The 17,677-nt window shown below is 54.5% G+C and overlaps 7 protein-coding genes across 7 annotated transcripts; 3 read left to right on the top strand and 4 right to left on the bottom strand.

Moving 5' to 3' along the window:
• Window positions 1–1,205: 1,205 nt before the first annotated feature.
• On the bottom strand, window positions 1,206–3,490 carry WHR41_01902 (uncharacterized protein; the record flags this gene model as incomplete). Its single annotated transcript, XM_069370508.1, has 6 exons — window positions 3,005–3,490; window positions 2,511–2,945; window positions 2,154–2,454; window positions 2,030–2,094; window positions 1,596–1,976; window positions 1,206–1,534 (listed from the first exon to the last, which is right to left on the bottom strand). The coding sequence occupies exons 1-6, from the start codon at window positions 3,066–3,068 to the stop codon at window positions 1,206–1,208; spliced, it is 1,575 nt and encodes a 524-aa protein (XP_069232414.1). The 5' UTR covers window positions 3,069–3,490.
• Window positions 3,491–4,588: 1,098 nt separating this feature from the next.
• On the top strand, window positions 4,589–5,515 carry WHR41_01901 (uncharacterized protein; the record flags this gene model as incomplete). The annotated part of the gene is made up of 1 exon (XM_069370507.1): window positions 4,589–5,515. The coding sequence occupies one exon, from the start codon at window positions 4,589–4,591 to the stop codon at window positions 5,513–5,515; it is 927 nt and encodes a 308-aa protein (XP_069232519.1).
• Window positions 5,516–5,619: 104 nt separating this feature from the next.
• WHR41_01900 (uncharacterized protein) lies at window positions 5,620–6,039 on the bottom strand (the record flags this gene model as incomplete). The annotated part of the gene is made up of 1 exon (XM_069370506.1): window positions 5,620–6,039. The coding sequence occupies one exon, from the start codon at window positions 6,037–6,039 to the stop codon at window positions 5,620–5,622; it is 420 nt and encodes a 139-aa protein (XP_069232518.1).
• A 93-nt stretch (window positions 6,040–6,132) lies between these two features.
• WHR41_01899 (uncharacterized protein) lies at window positions 6,133–6,714 on the bottom strand (the record flags this gene model as incomplete). The annotated part of the gene is made up of 1 exon (XM_069370505.1): window positions 6,133–6,714. The coding sequence occupies one exon, from the start codon at window positions 6,712–6,714 to the stop codon at window positions 6,133–6,135; it is 582 nt and encodes a 193-aa protein (XP_069232324.1).
• A 1,691-nt stretch (window positions 6,715–8,405) lies between these two features.
• Window positions 8,406–9,083, top strand: WHR41_01898 (uncharacterized protein; the record flags this gene model as incomplete). The annotated part of the gene is made up of 1 exon (XM_069370504.1): window positions 8,406–9,083. The coding sequence occupies one exon, from the start codon at window positions 8,406–8,408 to the stop codon at window positions 9,081–9,083; it is 678 nt and encodes a 225-aa protein (XP_069232323.1).
• A 2,130-nt stretch (window positions 9,084–11,213) lies between these two features.
• On the top strand, window positions 11,214–13,127 carry WHR41_01897 (uncharacterized protein; the record flags this gene model as incomplete). The annotated part of the gene is made up of 1 exon (XM_069370503.1): window positions 11,214–13,127. One exon carries the CDS (start codon window positions 11,214–11,216, stop codon window positions 13,125–13,127), a length of 1,914 nt encoding a protein of 637 aa, XP_069232163.1.
• A 1,296-nt stretch (window positions 13,128–14,423) lies between these two features.
• Window positions 14,424–16,889, bottom strand: WHR41_01896 (uncharacterized protein; the record flags this gene model as incomplete). Its single annotated transcript, XM_069370502.1, has 1 exon — window positions 14,424–16,889. The coding sequence occupies one exon, from the start codon at window positions 16,887–16,889 to the stop codon at window positions 14,424–14,426; it is 2,466 nt and encodes an 821-aa protein (XP_069232162.1).
• Between the last annotated feature and the right edge of the window lie 788 nt (window positions 16,890–17,677).

Below are 17,677 nucleotides of genomic sequence, written 5' to 3'. Positions count from 1 at the left end.
GCGCACTCCAACGGGGGTCATTCGCGGATGCATGCGTGCTTCGGGGGTTATCTGGAGGAGCCGGCGTGACGCTGGCTGTGGGGTGGTGCGAAGGGGTGACAGGCTTTACGTGAAGAAAGGTCAGGTCACGTGCGCGAACCTTGTCCAAAATAAGCAAAAAGAAAAGGAAACAAGGACGGTCCCGGACTCGAACCGAGCAAAAGAACCACCCCACCTCGTTCGGGGGGTGTCATGAAAACCCACGGTGTTAAGGCAGATTTTGCTTTCGGTGGGTGTGCCAGGTCAGCAGTCCTCGATGACTGGCGAGGCCGACCCAGGGGGTCTCCGTCATAGTGCTTTCCACTGCGCCACATGACCGAATCGCCTACTCATGCTTCTGGTTATGTCATAGGCAACTGCACAAGAATATATATGTGAAAAGCGCGCGTGGGCCGCCGCGAAGCGGCGGAGGGGTCGGCGTGGGGGTGAATCAGGAGGTGGGCTGAAAGGGATCGTTAGATGTGTACAATTATGCTATTAGTGTGTTGCTGTTCATAATCTTTGGTGTTGGTGCGCATGTGACATGATCCGGGATGTGAAGTGAGGTTACAGCAAATTAATCACGTGACGCAGAGTTCATTAAGAGCATGGCACAGAGTTGTTCACATCCCCGCCAGTAGTATGAAATTATCTCCGTCCTTAAGCTCCACTATTCCCGATCGATCTTTCGATGGTAATCAGATACCTCGTGCATAACGTTTCCGCTGCTCGCTTGGACGGGTCTGACGCCCGCCTCGACTGGTTGCTTGTACGGATGGTACGGTAGAGCGAACAGCTGCAGTGAGAAATAGAGCATAGCTACTGTAGCATTTGTCGAACACCATCGAAGCTGCGGGACAAGTGTCAAGCTATACGTCAATGCATTGGCTCAAAGCCTCTAATTAAACGTAATTGTACTCTCTTAGCCTGATCCAGCCCTAATATTCGGTGGATATCGAAAACTGGTGGGTGCGGTCTTGAGCAGTCATCGTCTCAATGGAGGACCGTCACCACTCGTGACAATGACGCAGCACACCTGACTTCTGACCAGGTAATTGGTTTGTGACACCGGCAATCTTTACTTCCGCAATTTGGGAAATACCCTATACAGTGCCACACAGAAGTCGTATCATATATTCATCAACTGACATACACACAAATAATCCTCTATCCAAAAGAAGCCTACCTCAAGCCTTGCCCGCCTCAGCCTTAAGCTTCTCCTCCTTATCGGCAATGACCTTCTCGTCGCCCTCCTCGTGGTCAACACCAGCCTTGCTCTTCTCCACCTCGATGGCGAGCTCGACATCTTTGGCGCGCGTCTCGGCGCTGACGGCACCGAACACGACGTCGATCTCCTCGAGCGTCAGCTGCTTGGTCTCGGGCACGAAGACCCAGACGAAGACCGACATCGCCAGGCAGAAGATCGCGAACATCAGGAAAGTGCGCCAGCCGATGCTGTTGATTGCGCTCGGAGTGATCTTGGTGATCACGAAGTTGAAGAGCCATTGGGTTGCGGCTGGGGAGGGGTGTTAGTATGTGCGTTGTCCTTTTGATTTGGGGGGCGAGATATCACTTACCAGCAAGACCAACACCGTACGCGCGCAGCCTGGTCGGGAAGATTTCCGACACCAGCACCCAGGGAACGGGACCCCACGAAGCACTGTATCCGATGACGTACAGGTAGATCAGCGCAACCATAGCGATACTGGCCTGACTGACGCCGGAAATGGAAGGGTCAGGTGGGTGCGTCGCGAGCACGGCGCCGATGATGAACATCATCGACGACATCCAGAAGCCACCGCACACGAGAGACTTCTTACGGCCGAAGCGGTCGATACCGATGTACAGGAAGATACCGGTCGCGATGACTTTGACCGTGCCGTAGATACCGGTAGCGAACATGGACGAGTCGGCGGCGGAGAGACCGACGGTTTGCATGATTTGAGGGGCATAGTAGCCTGTTGTAGGCGTTAGTAGGTGGTTGAAGATTTGTAAAGGTGGCTTTTCTTACCAATGGAGTTGGTACCGGAAAACTGCTGCCAGAACATGATCACGAAAGCGATGATGAAGCGTTTGCTGCGAAGCGAAGTCAGCCACCGTTGCTGGAGTATCGTATGCAATTGGTGGTAACGCACCGGTTGCCGGGCGTCAGGGTTTCCTTCCAGGTCACGCCTTCGGTGGCGTTCAATTCTTCCTCAATCGACGCCCTGATCTCAGCCATCTCCTGGATAACCTCGGGGCTGTCGGGCGTCTTGCATCTTACGTGAGCAAGGGAGGCAATAGCCTGCTCGTGGCGGCCCTTCTTGCACAACCATCTAGGGCTCTCCTTGAGGAAGAATAGACCGATGAACATGAGGCCACCGAGAACGAGCTGCATGGCGACGGGGACGCGCCACTGCTTGGTGGTGGAGGGGAGATGCAGCTTGCAACCGTAGTCTGTCGGTGGGTTAGTTTTGGAGCCACAGCATGGCGTACGAAGCGGGGAAACTCACCGAGCCAGTACGCAAAAGTGCTACCGATGACAAGCATTTCCTGGAACAGACCCGCAATGCGACCTCTGATCTTCGGCGGCGCGGCCTCAGATACGAAGACTGACATGACGGCACTGCAGCCACCAATGCCTAGACCAGAGATCACGCGACCACCGTAAATGAGACCGAGGTCGTGGTGTGCGGCGGTCTGCAGCGCGGCTCCGATGTTGAAGAGGAAGCAGAAGCCCATGAGGGTGTAGAGGCGACCCCATTTCTCGTTGATGAAGGCTGCGGCGATGGCACCGAAGAAAGAACCAGCCGTCAGGAGTGAGACGACGTTGGAGGAAACGTAGGCGTTCTCAGCGGAGGAAAACCCGTCGTCGCCGAGCGGGAGCCCAAAGTCGTTCTTGAATGAGTCCATGGCGAGGACGGAACCCATGACTCCGGTATCGAAACCTGGAGAGATCGTGGTCAGCATCGTATTTGCCCTGAGGGTCTATGAACGGAGGGCGTACCGAAGAGCATGGCGCCCATGTAGGCCACGGCCGTGAGGAGGTAGACACGCCTGTTCTCAAACATGATGGCGTCCCCGAGTGGTGTTTGGAGAGGGTGAGGGAGACGAAAGAGCACCCCGGGGCACCAAAGGAGTCGTATATATGAGGTTGGGCATTTCAGACGCCGACATCCTCTATCTTCGGCCCCGGAACAAATATCGTTTTGCCGTGCTCCTTACATTGGTTGCACGAAGTAGCGCGTCTCCACATGGGGCGAGTCGCTTGTCGGCGTCCTGTGGGGTTTGTGGGACAAAGCGTGGAGATGCGGAAGGCCAGTGGAGACGTTGCGGGTGATCTTTGCGGAGCCCCGTTGAGACGAGTCGCTTGACTCCCTGAGGCTTTCACTGTTTGTACAACCTGTTGCGCCCTTGAACATATCAATTCTTTGGGTCCCAGGTTGTATACAATACCAAATAATGCAAAACGAATCTCACTAGCCTTATACCAGGACGCCTGCAAGGCCTGCGACATGTGAAGACAAGCCTTTTCGCCTCAACAACAAGACATGCAAGCGACCCGGCAGCGGTAGCCGGCATCTGATGGCTTGGCTTAGACAAGCTTGTGCCCTTGCCCGGAGTTTGCCCACCGACGCTTATTTGAATGTCCACCAACCAGATATTCCTCCGTCTGCCACACACCTGGCCTGCTCCCAGCCCTCTGTTCATCCCACGTGCTTCGAGCCGTGTTGCCACACCTTTCAGTTCTCATCCGTTACGGTTGCGGCGGATACGCTTCCTTATTTCTGCGCCCTAGACCGGGGTAACGGCTCGGTGTCATTCTAGAACTCCGTGTCCACATGAGTTTTGCCAGGCCGGACTTGCAAATACAATTTCGCCGCTGTCTTTCGTCAGCCTTATGCTGCAGATGATGACGTTTTCCCGATCTGCTTTCTCAAGCGTTCATGGGTTGCAAGCTTCCTTCACGACTGTCCACCATGGGTTCCTCCTTAGAGTTATGCCGCCAGATGCTCACGGACATTATTGACATGAGAAACTTTGAAGCGGTCTACTTGGGATCAGACTCGTACCTAAATGGCTAGTCCATGGCACACGATGCCTGTGGACATGGCAACATGTGTGCGACGATGAATCTCAAGAAGGGTCTGAGGTTCTGAGATGCGTAATCATATTACAGACGGGTCTCGGAATGCGAGCATCACGAATGGATTCGTTTGCGGCTGACTACTCAACGTCGGCATTCGGACGTGGCTTGCGCGAATCCCGACTCGCAAGCTGACATGCTGCCTGATCACTCAACCAACCTTAATCAGATCATACCTTGTAAGTGAACGATATGCTGGTACGGAGCGGAATGCAGGATCCGTAATCCGAGCTGCCTTGGAAAGGATACTTCTGCACTGACGGTAGGATGTATCTTTCCTGCAACGCAAGGTATATAAGCCGGCTGAGGTCCGCTTCAAAGACAATTATCACCGCCTGTCTCAGTACTTCTGTCGTGATCATCATTTGAGGGCTCTCTTTGGACGCGCTAGGTGGACCCAAAAGCTCTATAACATATCTTTGATCGATCGAACGCAGAACCGACATGCACACGGCACTGATCACCGACTACAGCAAGCCACCAGCCTACGCGACTGTCGACGATCTCCCGCAGCCAACCTCATCTCAGATCCAGCTCAAAGTCCTAGCTACAGGCTTGCACAACCTTGTGCGGTCTCGAGCTCGCGGCGCTCACTATTCCAGCCCACCTCTCCCACAGATTCCAGGTACCGATGGCGTCGGCGTCGCCGAAGATGGAACCTGCTACTACTTCTCGGTCTTCAAACGAGGAGGCAGTTTCGCCGAAAAGGTCAATGTCGAACGCAGCGGAGCCTTTCCCATGCCGAAGAATTTGAATGCCATCCAAACCGCCGCCCTCGTCAACCCAGCCATAAGCTCCTGGATGGCGATAACGGCTCGAACCAAGGACCTACCGGAAAACTTCAGTGTACTCATCTTGGGTGCGACTTCCGCATCAGGCCGTCTCGCCGCGTCTCTGGCTCGGACTCTGGGAGCCAAGCAAGTCTTCGGCGCTGCTCGTAATGCTTCAGCACTGGACAGCCTGCCCTTGAACATCAAGCTGCACGTGGCCGAGGATCCTAGCAAGACCGACTTCTCGCCCTTGCAAGGTGTCGAAATCGACGTCATCCTAGACTACATCAACGGCTCTCTTCCAACTGCCCTTCTGAGCACACACAAGCAGCAGCGGCCACTGCAGTACGTGCAGATCGGCACTCTATCCGGGCAGGAGATGATTCTTCCCAACTCAGTGCTGAGGTCGACGAACCTGACTATCCGAGGCTCGGGACTAGGAGCTTTCAATCAGGCGGAGATGGTGAAGGAGGTGCCGGCTTTGTTGGGGGCGCTTGTTAACGTGGAGAAGCAGAAGATTGTGGAATTTTCTCTGGAGGAGGTGGAAGAAGCGTGGGATCGGACGGTTGATAAGGATGCGAGGATTGTCTTCGTGCCGTGAGAGACGACCAGATGAAGAAATGTCGTTTGGCATATTGTGAATGGAAAGAGCTCATGTCGTTAATACAACTAAGGTCCTCATACGTTCGTGGCCATCGCAGTCGTCTACATGCGATATCGGAATCCAACCACTTCCCAATCCGTGAAATCCGCATAATCCAACGCTGCCAGTTGCGCGTCAGCCACGGTCGCCGCTACATCGTTCTTTTCGACCGTCTCTGGAAGCTTTCCATCCGGCACCATCCCGCCTAGTCGAGCACTACCCTCGATGCCCTCCTCTCTGGAACGTTTAGCATTGAACCATTGCAGGTAGAACCGTAGAGTCAGCGCTAGCACTACCATCAAAGCGTAGCAGATCATGATGGTAGATAAAGCGGTCGAGTAGTGCGGAGCTTCTCCGCACCGGAAGAAATGCGGGCCCGCAATGTTACCAGTGCAGTAGGCGACGAAAAGCATGGCCGTGATGGTCATGCGCTCGGTCACGCCTCGGTAGTTGGACTGCACGAGGGACATGTTGAGAGGCATGGCTGCTGGACCTTAGGAGAGCAAGAAGTAGGCGAAGAGCTTGACACCGTGTGGGAAGCGATCTCTTTGGTTGATGATGGCTGCGCAGGTGATTCAGGGGATGATTACGCAGATGATGAGGATGCAATTGAGTCTATGGTAGCCTCCGCTCAGCCATCCAGTGCCGGCGATTATGCTGGCCGTTAAGACCGAGTAAGGGATGTTGATGAGAGTGGACTGCAGGTTGGTGAAGCCGAATGTTTGGATGACAATGTTGCTGAAGCTTTGTGTGCCTCCGTTCGGCATCTGTGCGAGTGGCTCCATTGAGAAGATCAGCCAAGTCTTTGGATCGCTCAAGCATTCTTTGACTTGCTTGACGTCCCAGCTAGAGTGCTCCGTGCTGCCCGTACCAGCAATAACAACACGATCCGCAGCGATCCATCGCTCTTCGGGGTTTAAGAACTCAGCCTTCGAGATCTCGTCAGGCAGGAAGAAGTACATCGGTATGGCCCAGAGGAAGGTGATGATGCCAAGGATGATGTATATCCATCGCCAAGGTCCAACATGATCGTCAATGTGGCCTACTCCAAAGACAAACAGACTAGAGAGTAGTCCGCCGATAGAGTTCCCTGCAAGCCAAATGCCCACGCGGGACGGTGTTTCATCACGGGTGTCCCATGTTGACGTGATGAACATAAACCCAGGTGTAGTGTAGCTTCTGCGACGCCGAGCAGGAAGTGTACTGTCATCAAACCGCCAAAGTTTGTGCAAGCAGCTGTCATGGATACGACAATGCCCCAGAATAACGTGTTGACGGTGAGGTACTTTGCTGTAGGAAGGCGAGTGATGAGAATGGTCGTGGGATATTCCCATAATAGGTACCCAAAGTAGAATACGCTGGGAACCCAGCTGTACTGTAGTCCTTTCAAGTTCTGTGATCCGTCAGTGCAGTGGTATTCGCAAACGTGATCCCTTGATCATCTGCTGTCGCGCTATTCTGCCCAAAGATCTATCTGAAGATAAGGTAAGGAAGGCGAGGTATGGTCAGATGAGATGACTCCTTGCTGTCCGCTACGTCGTGCGATTCTTTGACATCCAAGCCCACTCTAGACGAGCCATACCAGCCGAGGTGGTTTTGAACGTTTATCTCAGAGCACAACAGCACGGGGAGTCTCAGTATGGAATGCTCTCGAATCGGATCTTCTGCTTTCTTCGTGATGAGCCTGTAGAAAATGGCGAGGCAGCTTACCACACGGCCTCACCTTGGGGCAAAAGTGATCACGGGCTGTTTCACGCCGGCGGCCTGGCAAGCAATGGTTATGAACGACCACCCAATCTTTCCAGGCTGCTTTCAGACAAGCAAGGGATGACGGCTTACATATTACCACGTACTGCGATTTCGGACAGAAGGATACGCATGAGCATATCCGGCAAGCAGTCTACGACGTCTGCATTGAGCGCATAGATCATGGGCTCGATGCACTTAATCGCGGTGAGTTGATCTTTGGCTTTGTGCAAGAAGGAGTTGGCTTGGAATTGTGCCTACACGCGTACCATCAACGAACGCCGACCGAGTTGTTATTTCCTAAGCTGCGACAGCTGATCGACGAGGGCGTCAAAGTATGCGTTAACAGCGACGATCCGGTTTATATGCATGATTGTGGATCGACGCCAACATGGAGAAGGTGTATAGGTATTGCGGTTTCTCCAAAATCGAAATGGTGCAGCTGGTGAGAAATGCTGTGGGGATATGCTGGGCAGACGCTGACGTCAAAAACGAGCTACGACCTGAGCTTGATAATGTCGATTGCACCTAGAGCTGCTGATGCGAGATCAATCCGAAGCGCAATGGAAATATAGAGGAGACTTCGTTGTATGCTGATAATTATGTGTAAGTCTATTGGCATGCGTGGAAAGCTGATTCGAAACACGAGAGTATTCTGCAGATTTCTCCACATCTTCTGAATACATGCAAGGCGCGCAAGACTCCCAAGGCAGCGATGGAGAATAACGTTAGGTAAGGTAGTTATAACCGCAGAAGGATGAGCGCGTGAAGAACCGGCTTGGACGCACGTTTGCGGGTCAAACTCTCTCCAACCCAAGACCCTGACGCAACCAACGTCATCCCACATGGCACGGCATGAGGCCTGGCCCCAAAACCACTACGACGATGCCTGCGGAGATCTTGGGGCCACCTTAGTCGTCACTTCTCTTTCTTTTATCTAGTCTTCTCTAGCCGATCTACGTAGCATCTGGTCTAATATATTACATTTCACCACTTAATTACAAGTCCATCTGTGCAAGAACAACGCCACCACGCAACCTGCAGGTATCCAGCTCCGGTACCACCACCGCCAAACGCACCCCACACTCGCAGCCCCAAGCAAATGGACCTCTTCAGCGCCGCCTCCGCCGCCGATCCATCAAACGAATTAAGCGCGGAGGCCCTCTCCAAAATGCCCGAAGACGACCGCCTCAAAGCCGCAGCTTCTGCGTCCCAAGCCGCCGCTTCTGCCAACTCGATGGCAGAGTCGCTTCGCTCCAAAGCCAGTCTTCTCACAAACCCCGCTGAGCGCAGCAGAATGCTTCAAGAAGCGTACAATAAGGAGCTCGAGGCGCATGGGAACAGCCGACGGGCGCGGCTGCTGTCATCGGGCACATTCCAAGGTGCCGCCGGAGGTGCAGGCATCGGTGGCGCCGTGGGCATGGGCTTGGGCACGGTTGTTGGCACGGTGGTGGGTGGCGTGGCGACTGTGCCGACTGTCCTGCTGGGCGGGCTGGTGGGCGCGGGAACGGGAGTGATTCATGGGCCGTGGATAAAGCTGATGAAAAAGGATAGCAAGGGAAAGGAGACAAAGATACCAACGGAAGCGATAGAAAATGGAAGTGTGGTAGTAGACCAGAAGACTGGTAAGGTCAACACCGTGGATGCAGAGGGGTTGAAAAAGGCGAGGGAGAGGGCGGAGAAAGCTGAGCAACAGGCTGTGGCTGGAGGGAAGGCGCAAAAGCCAAAGAAAAAGCCCAGGAAGTTGGAAGTCAGAGGTCCAGCCAAACCTGGAGCGTGAAGATATGGATCTGCTTTTTGTGGGTTATCTGCTTCGAGATGGATTTTTGAGTGATTTCGACAGCGAGTTTTTGAGCGTTCAGCGACATCGTACAATTTGCCAGGCAATGTGAATCTATCTCCGAAGGATTGATCGGAAGTCCTATGCAATGAAGGCATTCCATCTTACCCCCAATATACGCTCGGCTTGGTCTTGTGTACTTGATGAAATGCCACTCTGGCCGATGGATTGGTGAGTCGCTGCAGTGGAATGAGCTTGGGAAGGTGGGCTCGCCGCGTTGTACTGCCACGACTGCGTCGCAAGCGTCATTTAAAGTCTCTTTACGTTCAATTTTGCGACTGGTTGAAATAGAGTATTTCCTCATTCCTCTCCTGCTCAAGGATATACCCTCCGTATTTGAAGGATCCGGCGCGATGCTGCCTTAGGCATCAAGTTTGCGTGCCTTCCGAAAATCGAATTGCGCGCTGTACATGAAGATACATTTACGACATGACACTTTGTCCATCTCTAGCCTTTCCTCATCTGAACATGTGGTCAAGTCAGCTTATGTCATCATCATTGGAACTGACTCCGCACGCTGAGCAGTCTGTTGAATCCCAGAAATGAAGAGACTCATGAAGACAACAATGTTTTGTCCGGCCTGCCCCATCGAAAAAAGATCTTCAATCGTCTTCTCCTTCATCAGAGGCATCACTACCCGACTGACTCTCAACGAAAGCATGTTCGAGCTCATTCTCGAGCTCCTTGCTCTCCTGTCCGAAGTACTCGGGCACAACAATTGCGACCATGGGATCTCCCGTTGCGACATCGTCTTCCATCGGGTACTGTAGATTGCTCGTCGCCGAATCGCGATACAGATGCTGTTTGCGCCGCTTGTACTCGGCACGAAGCTGGGCATGGAATCAGCAGCTTTGCTCATGAAACTTCACAAGATTGCTTTACCTCGCTTCTCCGGAGAAAGCTGAGGTTGAAGGCGATGCCGCTCATGAACAGCACTACGCCGGAGTCCTTGAAATGAATGTCAATGCCGTTCGGGATCTCAAGCTGATCAAATGCTCACGTCATTATGATCCAGGTCTTGTCCGAGTCTTGCTTCCACCATTCCAAGGACGGAGTAGCCTTCGCAATATCCGCCACATGAACATCCATCCCAATACTTGCGGATGACTCTGGGGAGTGGAGAACAGACAATGCGCAACTTTGAGCAGCGTAAGTTCCAGTGATTACCCACAAGGTCCGCTTTTGCTCGGAGATCTCTTCCCATTCACCAAGCAGTTTTTTCATGTTTTGTGGTTCGGTAACCCACTTTTATGCTTGCAGGTCGCGTTCGAGTTGACGAGAGGTCACTTCTCCAGCTGTGATAAGAATCGCTCCGGCACCTCTCTTCGTGCTAAAGCTCATTGTGGACCCGCCAGAAATCGGAGCACCTGGAACGCTGGATACAAATCAAAGTCTACGCTTTAGCCACCCTAGGTCAGCCTTACTCACCTCGCGCCAAGTTTTGCTGATACTTTGATATCGATTACACTCTCGGATATTTTGATGGGCCACTCGATACCGTGCTGAGTTTCGGTCTTCAAAGTCTGAGTCGGCGGCTTCCAGCCTTGGGATACGAGATCCTTGAACTCCACAGCCGCTATTCCCACAATTTGTTTCCATTGGCCGTTCTCACTGAAGTAGCCGCAGTCGCCGGGCTCCATTTGGCTCGCAGCCACCTTGAAGTACAAGGCATGACCTTCTGGGTGATTGCGAAGCAGGTTCGCGTAGACCACATTTAGATCGGCTTTCGTCATCGCGGAGGCTCTGTAATATCTAGTCAAGAATGTTTGGACTTCAGGTTTCCTCTGGGGTTTGGTGCTGAAGTCAGCATCAGGCTGAGCATCATAGCGGGCCATGCGAACTTGGGCTTGCAGCATATGCTAGCGAATCGGCTCAGCTAAGGTGGCGTTCGACTATGCATTTCAGCCTGACCGGGATGCACATCTTTAAGAGGGACCTCCACTCGCGGACTGCTGCTTACAATATGCATTCCCGGCATTCCATGGTCCCAACATTGACACTTCATCTCGCTCGAGTCTTATCATGTCCTTTCCGCTCACACGTCGACCGCGCTCTTACTCGATGACACACATGGACAATGCCCAAGCGCTGAACGCAGACTCCGAATGCGCTCAGCCTTGTATGCATCATCCCATCGCACCACAGTATCCCAATGGAACGGACCTCTCCGAATTCGTCAAAACAGTTGCGGAAGGGCTCGAAAGGATTGCATTTCCTCGGCCACAGCAAAGATACTCCAGCGTTTATGTCTTAATGATTAGCTGGGAGGATGATGATCTCGGGACTGCGCGCGAGATCGCAAAACTCAAAGACATCTTCGAGGAAGACTACAGGTATTCAACGAGACACTATGAGATTCCGTCGCACAAGAAAATTTCGCCCGGCAGCGAGCCGTCGTGGGAGTTAGAAGAGGTGTTGGTGCAGACGAGGAACAAACATGGAAGGGACGAAGACGGGCTCCTGATCATATACTACGGTGGCCACGGCGAAGTCAGCAAAAGGTCGCAGCATTCCATCTGGAAAGCGTGGAAATCGCAACCCATCGGAGACAAAGTACCGCCCACATCGCCGGAGATCGACTGGTCTGAGTCACAGGCTATGATCATGGGTGCCAAAGCAGAGATACTTTTCGTTCTAGACTGCTGCTATGCATCTGCCTCTGTACGTGATTTTGGCCAACGCTACAGAGGCCGAAGAGAATTGCTGCTTGCCAGCGGGAACGACAAAGCGTCCAATGAAAATACGCTTACCAAGGCCCTTATATACGAATTGCAAGACTTGGATGCTTCGCCCTGCACAGTGAGCTCTTTACACGCAAGACTGTTGCAAAATCAGTCAAAACACAGCCTTAAGCCTGCACCCATATACACCTGCATGGTCGGGGCCAAAGCGGGCATTGTTTTGGCACCACTTCCAGATCCCAACGCGCCCACCTCTAGCACACCGCAAGGAACAGTCATTCCACACGCCGACCGAAAGACACTCTCGTCGCCTTGTAGGGTTCTGATATCCGTTTCCCTAATCGAGATCGGTGGGCAATCTATCAGGGAGACTTGGATGGAGTGGTTCCGAGACCATGCGCCACCTAATGTGGGAGCAGTCAATTTATTTCCTCTCGACGTCACGCAGTTGATCAGACCTGTGGCGACATTCAATTCCAACTCTTCCTACCTGATATTCTCGCTGCCAGTGTCAGTTTGGAACGTCATGAATCCCAACCCAGCCATCAACCTCCTATCACTCGTTCGCTCCGACAATCTCATCGAGTCCGATGAGTCCACCCCCTCCGTGAACCCCACTACCGACGTCAGGCGAGAGAGTGCAATTGGGGCGATGAACGACAGAATCTCGAAGTTGTCGTCAGAGGCTTCTAAATGGCAATTTCGTAACGCCACTCTCAGGGCCGAGCACTCCAGACTCCAAGATAGCCTTATGGCCGCCAAACGCGAATCCCGACGTTCGCCGAGCTTGACGAAGCTGATCCCAACGCCTTCAAGAAGAGACGACGCGTGGCCAGAATCCCCTCATGCGCTCCACCCAAGAGATCCCCCGAACCTCCCGGAGGTTGAAAAAGTTGGACTTCCCCTCTCGCACCGCCGCACAAGACTAGGTCCCAGGGGAGATCTACTCTATTCCGATGTCGACTTGTGGGCCCCGTCACTACCGGTGCGGAGCGCGGGCAAGTCGACCTATTCAGTAGAAGAGAGTTCGCCCCAACGAATGGTTCTACCAGAAATGTGGCCAGCCCAAGAGGAATCACCTGATCAGGCAACCAAGCTCCAGAAGCCAGTGGAGGGGCGACACGGGCAGCCAGAGGCTGGCGGGGCTAAACCTAAGCGTGGCGTTGGGAAGGAAGGTTCGCAAGACAAATGGGACATCGATTTTGTCGCACAGCAGAGGAAGGACTTTGCCGAGACCATTGAATCGTCGCTGGACGAGCAGCTGGACGAGCTGAGAGACAGCAGCGGCGAAAAGGAAAAGTAGCACGGTGTTAGGGAGAGCAAGTCGCGCTGGAGAAGTTGAGCGCGCCATACAGCCGCCATGAAGAGGTTGCTGGGCGATCAGAGAGAAACGCGAAAGAGCAACGCCGTGTTTGCGGAGACCAAGTCGCCCGGGAGTGGTGGGAGGACGGCTATGATGGCCGAGAGGTGACGGATCACGTCGACAGTTTCCGAGACCGGTTTTCACCGGACGAGGGTGCTTGATGAAAGCAAAGCGAGCCAGATCTGGAGATTAGAGATAGGTTCTCTTATGCCCTGCAAACTTTCCTTACCTTCCCGCAAACGGACTCATCAAAGCACATTTCCATCTTCTTTCCCCATCTCCTCTCTGCTTCGGTGCGAATGCTTAGGAAGCTCCATTCACGTCGAATCCGAAAAACCGGCGCCGACCCAACAACATAAAGAACAAGGGGACCTGACGAGCTCGGGCGGAGTGCAGGGTCTGGCCTTGATCTTTTCGTTCGATTCGAAAGTCATCAGGCCCATATATTGCAGCCGTAATTGTCGGCAACCAAATCAAGCCACCAAGCCTCATCCAAACCCTTCCATGTCTCCACATATGGTGCCTCGCGAGTTCTCTTCATCTTCTCTTGTTGCCCGGTTCCAATGTTCTGCTCTGGTAACCTTGGACTAATCACATACTCTGTCTAAGCAGAGCACGCCCTGCCGTGATGAATGCGAAGCGAACATGAAACGGCTGCCACCACCACATCCACCGCAAATGAACGACGCTCACCCAAACACAAAGGACAGGGAAGGAAAAGCGCCTCGTAACGCACAGGGTCTGAAATCTTTCCTTTGGATTCATAACCGGCCGCACCTATAAATTTGTAGCCAGGTATATATAAGGTAAGGTATATATCGACAACCCCTTTTCACTTTCACTCCGCTTTCCTTTCAATCCTCCCTAATGGGTTTGTGTCTGACTCTCGAGTCTTCCTTCCATTCCTCTCCCTTCCGTCTTCGGTGGCAATACCGTGGCGACCACCAGCTATGATATCAAGCTCAAATCCAAGTGAATGCCCATCCAATAAAAGATGTAAAGAAAAGCGCCATGCGACATGCAATCTTCGGAAAGAGAAAAGAGCAAGTAAGCAAACAAAGTCGTCAGAGCGCGCGAGTCCTTTTCTCCCTCAGCGGCGCGTGTAATAGATCCCGAAACCGAAAAATGAAAAAAAAAAGAATAAAAGCTAGATCGACGAAGAAACCAAAAGATAAACACAAAGAACGCCACGCCCAATATCTAACAAACAAAACAAGAGTATCCAAATTCTAACAACTAAGCATACCGCGGCCGGCCCGAATAAGCCGGCGGCGGCGGCGGCGGCGTATTCCACCCGGCCGCCCCCTGCTGCGGGCCATTATACCAGCCCTGGCCGTTGGGCGCCGCGTACCCGCCCCCGTGCTGCGCCATCTGCTGCTGCGGCCTGCCTTGCCAGCCCTGCCAGCCTCCGGGAGGCGGCGCGGGCGGCGCGGGGACCTGCTTCTTGAAGGCTCTGCGGCGGCGGCAGCGGGAGATGCAGCAGGACAGGATGGCGATGAGGATGAGGCCGCCGACGGCGCAGCAGACGCCGATGACGATGGCCTTGTGGTCGTCGATCCAGGAGGAGACTTGGCCGCCGACGGAGGCGCCGCGGCAGCGGCCGTTCTGGCACGTGCCGCCGCCGGAGCAGTCGGTGCCGTCGAGGAAGTTCTGCTGGATGCTGTAGCAGACGTTGGGGCCGAACTCGGGCGAGCCGCAGCTGATGACGCAGGACGAGGAGTCGCAGGCGTAGGTTTCGTTGCCCTGCGTGTAGCTGCCCATGACGGACTTGCACTGCGCGTCGCGCGAGGTGCACTGGCCCGAGGCGCACTGCAGGCCGGAGCCGCAGGAGGTGCCGTCGTCGGAGTGCGTGTCGGCGGGGCAGAGGGCGGCGTCGCCCGGGCAGACTTCCTGCGGGTCGCAGTCGCCGGTGCTCTCGCGGCAGACGGTGCCCTGGGAGGCGAACTGGCAGTTGCGGCAGCAGTCTTCGTTGGAGTCGTCGCAGACAGCGTTATTCTTGAAGGTGCAGGTGGCGGCGTCGCAGCAATTGTTGTCGCCGCAGCCTTCTTCGCCGCCGCAGTCGCATTGCTCGTCGCCTTCGACGATGCCGTTGCCGCACTGCTGGCCGGTAATGGTTTCGACGTCGCGGTTGTTGCTGAGACAGTCGGTGTTGACGCTGTTGCGGCCGATGGCGCTGCAAACGTTGCCGATGGAACAGGGGGAGAAGTCTTCGATGCCTTGTCGGCTGGATGGGTTCATGATGTATTGGCCACCGGCGTCGCAGGTGTTGGCACTGAGAGGGCAGCACTGTTGAGCAGAGACGGTGTTCTGTTGAGCACAGGTTTGCGAGTCACAGTCGTGCACGGCACCAAAGGTGTGGCCGGTCTCGTGGGCGATGACTTGCCACTCGGAGGCACCTCGAGTGCGGACGACAACGTTGGCTCCAGCGACAGTCTCTTGACCTGAATCGGCCTGGCCGCTGCCGGTGGTGGATGAGTTGGAATCCATGGCCTCGTTGACGCAAGCCTGGCCGAGCCAAGCAAGACCGACGGCAGATCCAGTGTTGCAGGTTGAAAGGAGGGTCCAGTGGCTGTTGCTATCACGTTGCTGGCCACGCCAAGCTGAGAAGAGGTTAAGACGGTCCTGAATGTCCACACTATCGCTGCAGCCCTGGTTCCATGGGGTGTTCTGAGGAGGAGTACCCGGGCATTCGGCATCGGAGATGGTCAGGTTGGCTAGACCGAGAGAAATGTTGAAAGTGTTTTCCCAAACGGCAGAGGCGGTGTTCATTGATGAGATGACATTCTCACGAGTGCTCTCGGTAGAATTGAACTCGCCAGTGTAAGTGCAGTCCGTTGCCACACCGACAAGGGCAACCTTACGTGTCGAAGGGCAGCCGGCAGTTTGTCCGATAGTGCTCTCCAAATTCACGACGGCACCGCGTCCTCCAGTTTGGTCGCTTTGTCTCTTGCTGAGACCGAAGATGTTGGAGAAGTCCATAGCACCAAAGGAAGACTCAGATCGCTTACGCATGGCAGCGTAGACCGGGTGGTCAGGGTGGGTGTTAAATCCGAGTCCATCGGCATAACAGCTAGCCGTCTCATTTCCCTCGTCCAGTCCACGCTTCAATTCCTGGTGCATGAATCCAGACTCGGTAGGAAGAATATCAGAGTCGCGCCACATGACCAAGTACTCCTTCCCAGGTTCCGCGCGGTTGATCTCCGGGTCGTACATGTGCCGTGTGCGAAGGTAGTTATGCGATGTCTGAATGTGGTGATGATCCCTGTGGACAGAGAAGGCGCCCTCAAAAAGAGGCGTCTCGCCATCCTTGCTAACCAAAGCGCGTGCCCAACCAACCTGCTCCCATCGGTCCTCCTTCTTGCTCAACCGCTTCACGAACGACTTGCCCTTGAAGACCTTGTGCTTCATCCTATCCGCCTTCTCGGAATGCCGTACGCTACCGTCGGGCGCGAGGTGTGTGATCATGGCATTCTCGCCGAGAATGTCATGGTTGGGTTCGAGGCTGAACTTGACGTGCAGCTCATCTCGGATGTTGAAGGTGAGGTCGAAGTGCGACAGGGCGTGTATACGATGATTGGAGGTGTGGATGGTGGCGTTGTGTACTTCGGAGAGGGCTGAGATGGGATTTCGTATGCTACTGCTGGCCTCTGCCACGGGCGCGACGAGGGCTGCAGCGGCAGAGAGGAGGGTAGAGAAGCGCATGGTGGCGCTGAGAGTCGGGGGGGTCGTCGTCTATCCAGGGAGGATGCGCGGCGGATGCAGCAGTCGTGGCAAAGCAGAGAGACCGCCGGGTATTGCAACAGGATGCAAAGCGAAATTAGGGCGAAACGGGCGTGAAGAAATGGAAGCGATGTAACGAGTGTGAGGGAGGCGATATGGACGGGGAGGAGGAGGGTCGAGGCGTTGCCGCCAAGTGCAGGGCGGATGCAGCGGACTCCCGGGCAGGGCTGCGATCACGTACTCTACGCGGAGGGTGGCTTAGCAGATGGCTGGGCGCGCGCGCGACGATGATGCGGCGGCTGAGGAGAAAGAGCTGGTGCAGCCACGTGAGCGCTATTTGTGGACGAGTCGCTTTGTTTGAATATTATTGTAGCAATTGTTGTGTGCTGGTTGTGTGTAGGCACGAATGCCGTGTGTGCTGTGGCAGGCATTCACTACTGCAACAAGAATAGCACCGGCGTTCCTGCCGCAACGGCCGGCCGTCAACTCTCCGACTGGCGACGGGAGGAACTTCAAGCCCGCCATCTGTGCTGAGCCTGCTCCGCGCTTCTTCAGCGCTAAACCCTATCCGCCGCCCGCCCGCGCTGCACTTCGCTTTGTGCCAAGCCGCGGCCGCGCCTGGAGTACGCGTCCCTTTGCTTGGTCGTCTACCGCGAGCACCACCATCACGCCGACTTCCATCTTGTCCGCACTAGAAGGCGTCTTATCAGAACACAAATGCGCATTCGCCATCCAGATCATGAAGTCACCACGTCGGACTTAAGCCTTCC

This window comes from Cladosporium halotolerans, assembly GCF_011745625.1.
Source record: "Cladosporium halotolerans strain TM138-S3 chromosome Unknown Sca5, whole genome shotgun sequence".
Classification (NCBI taxonomy): Eukaryota; Fungi; Ascomycota; class Dothideomycetes; order Cladosporiales; family Cladosporiaceae; genus Cladosporium; species Cladosporium halotolerans.
The sequence above is the reverse complement of the archived record's forward strand: the minus strand, read 5'-3'. Positions and strand labels throughout refer to the sequence as shown.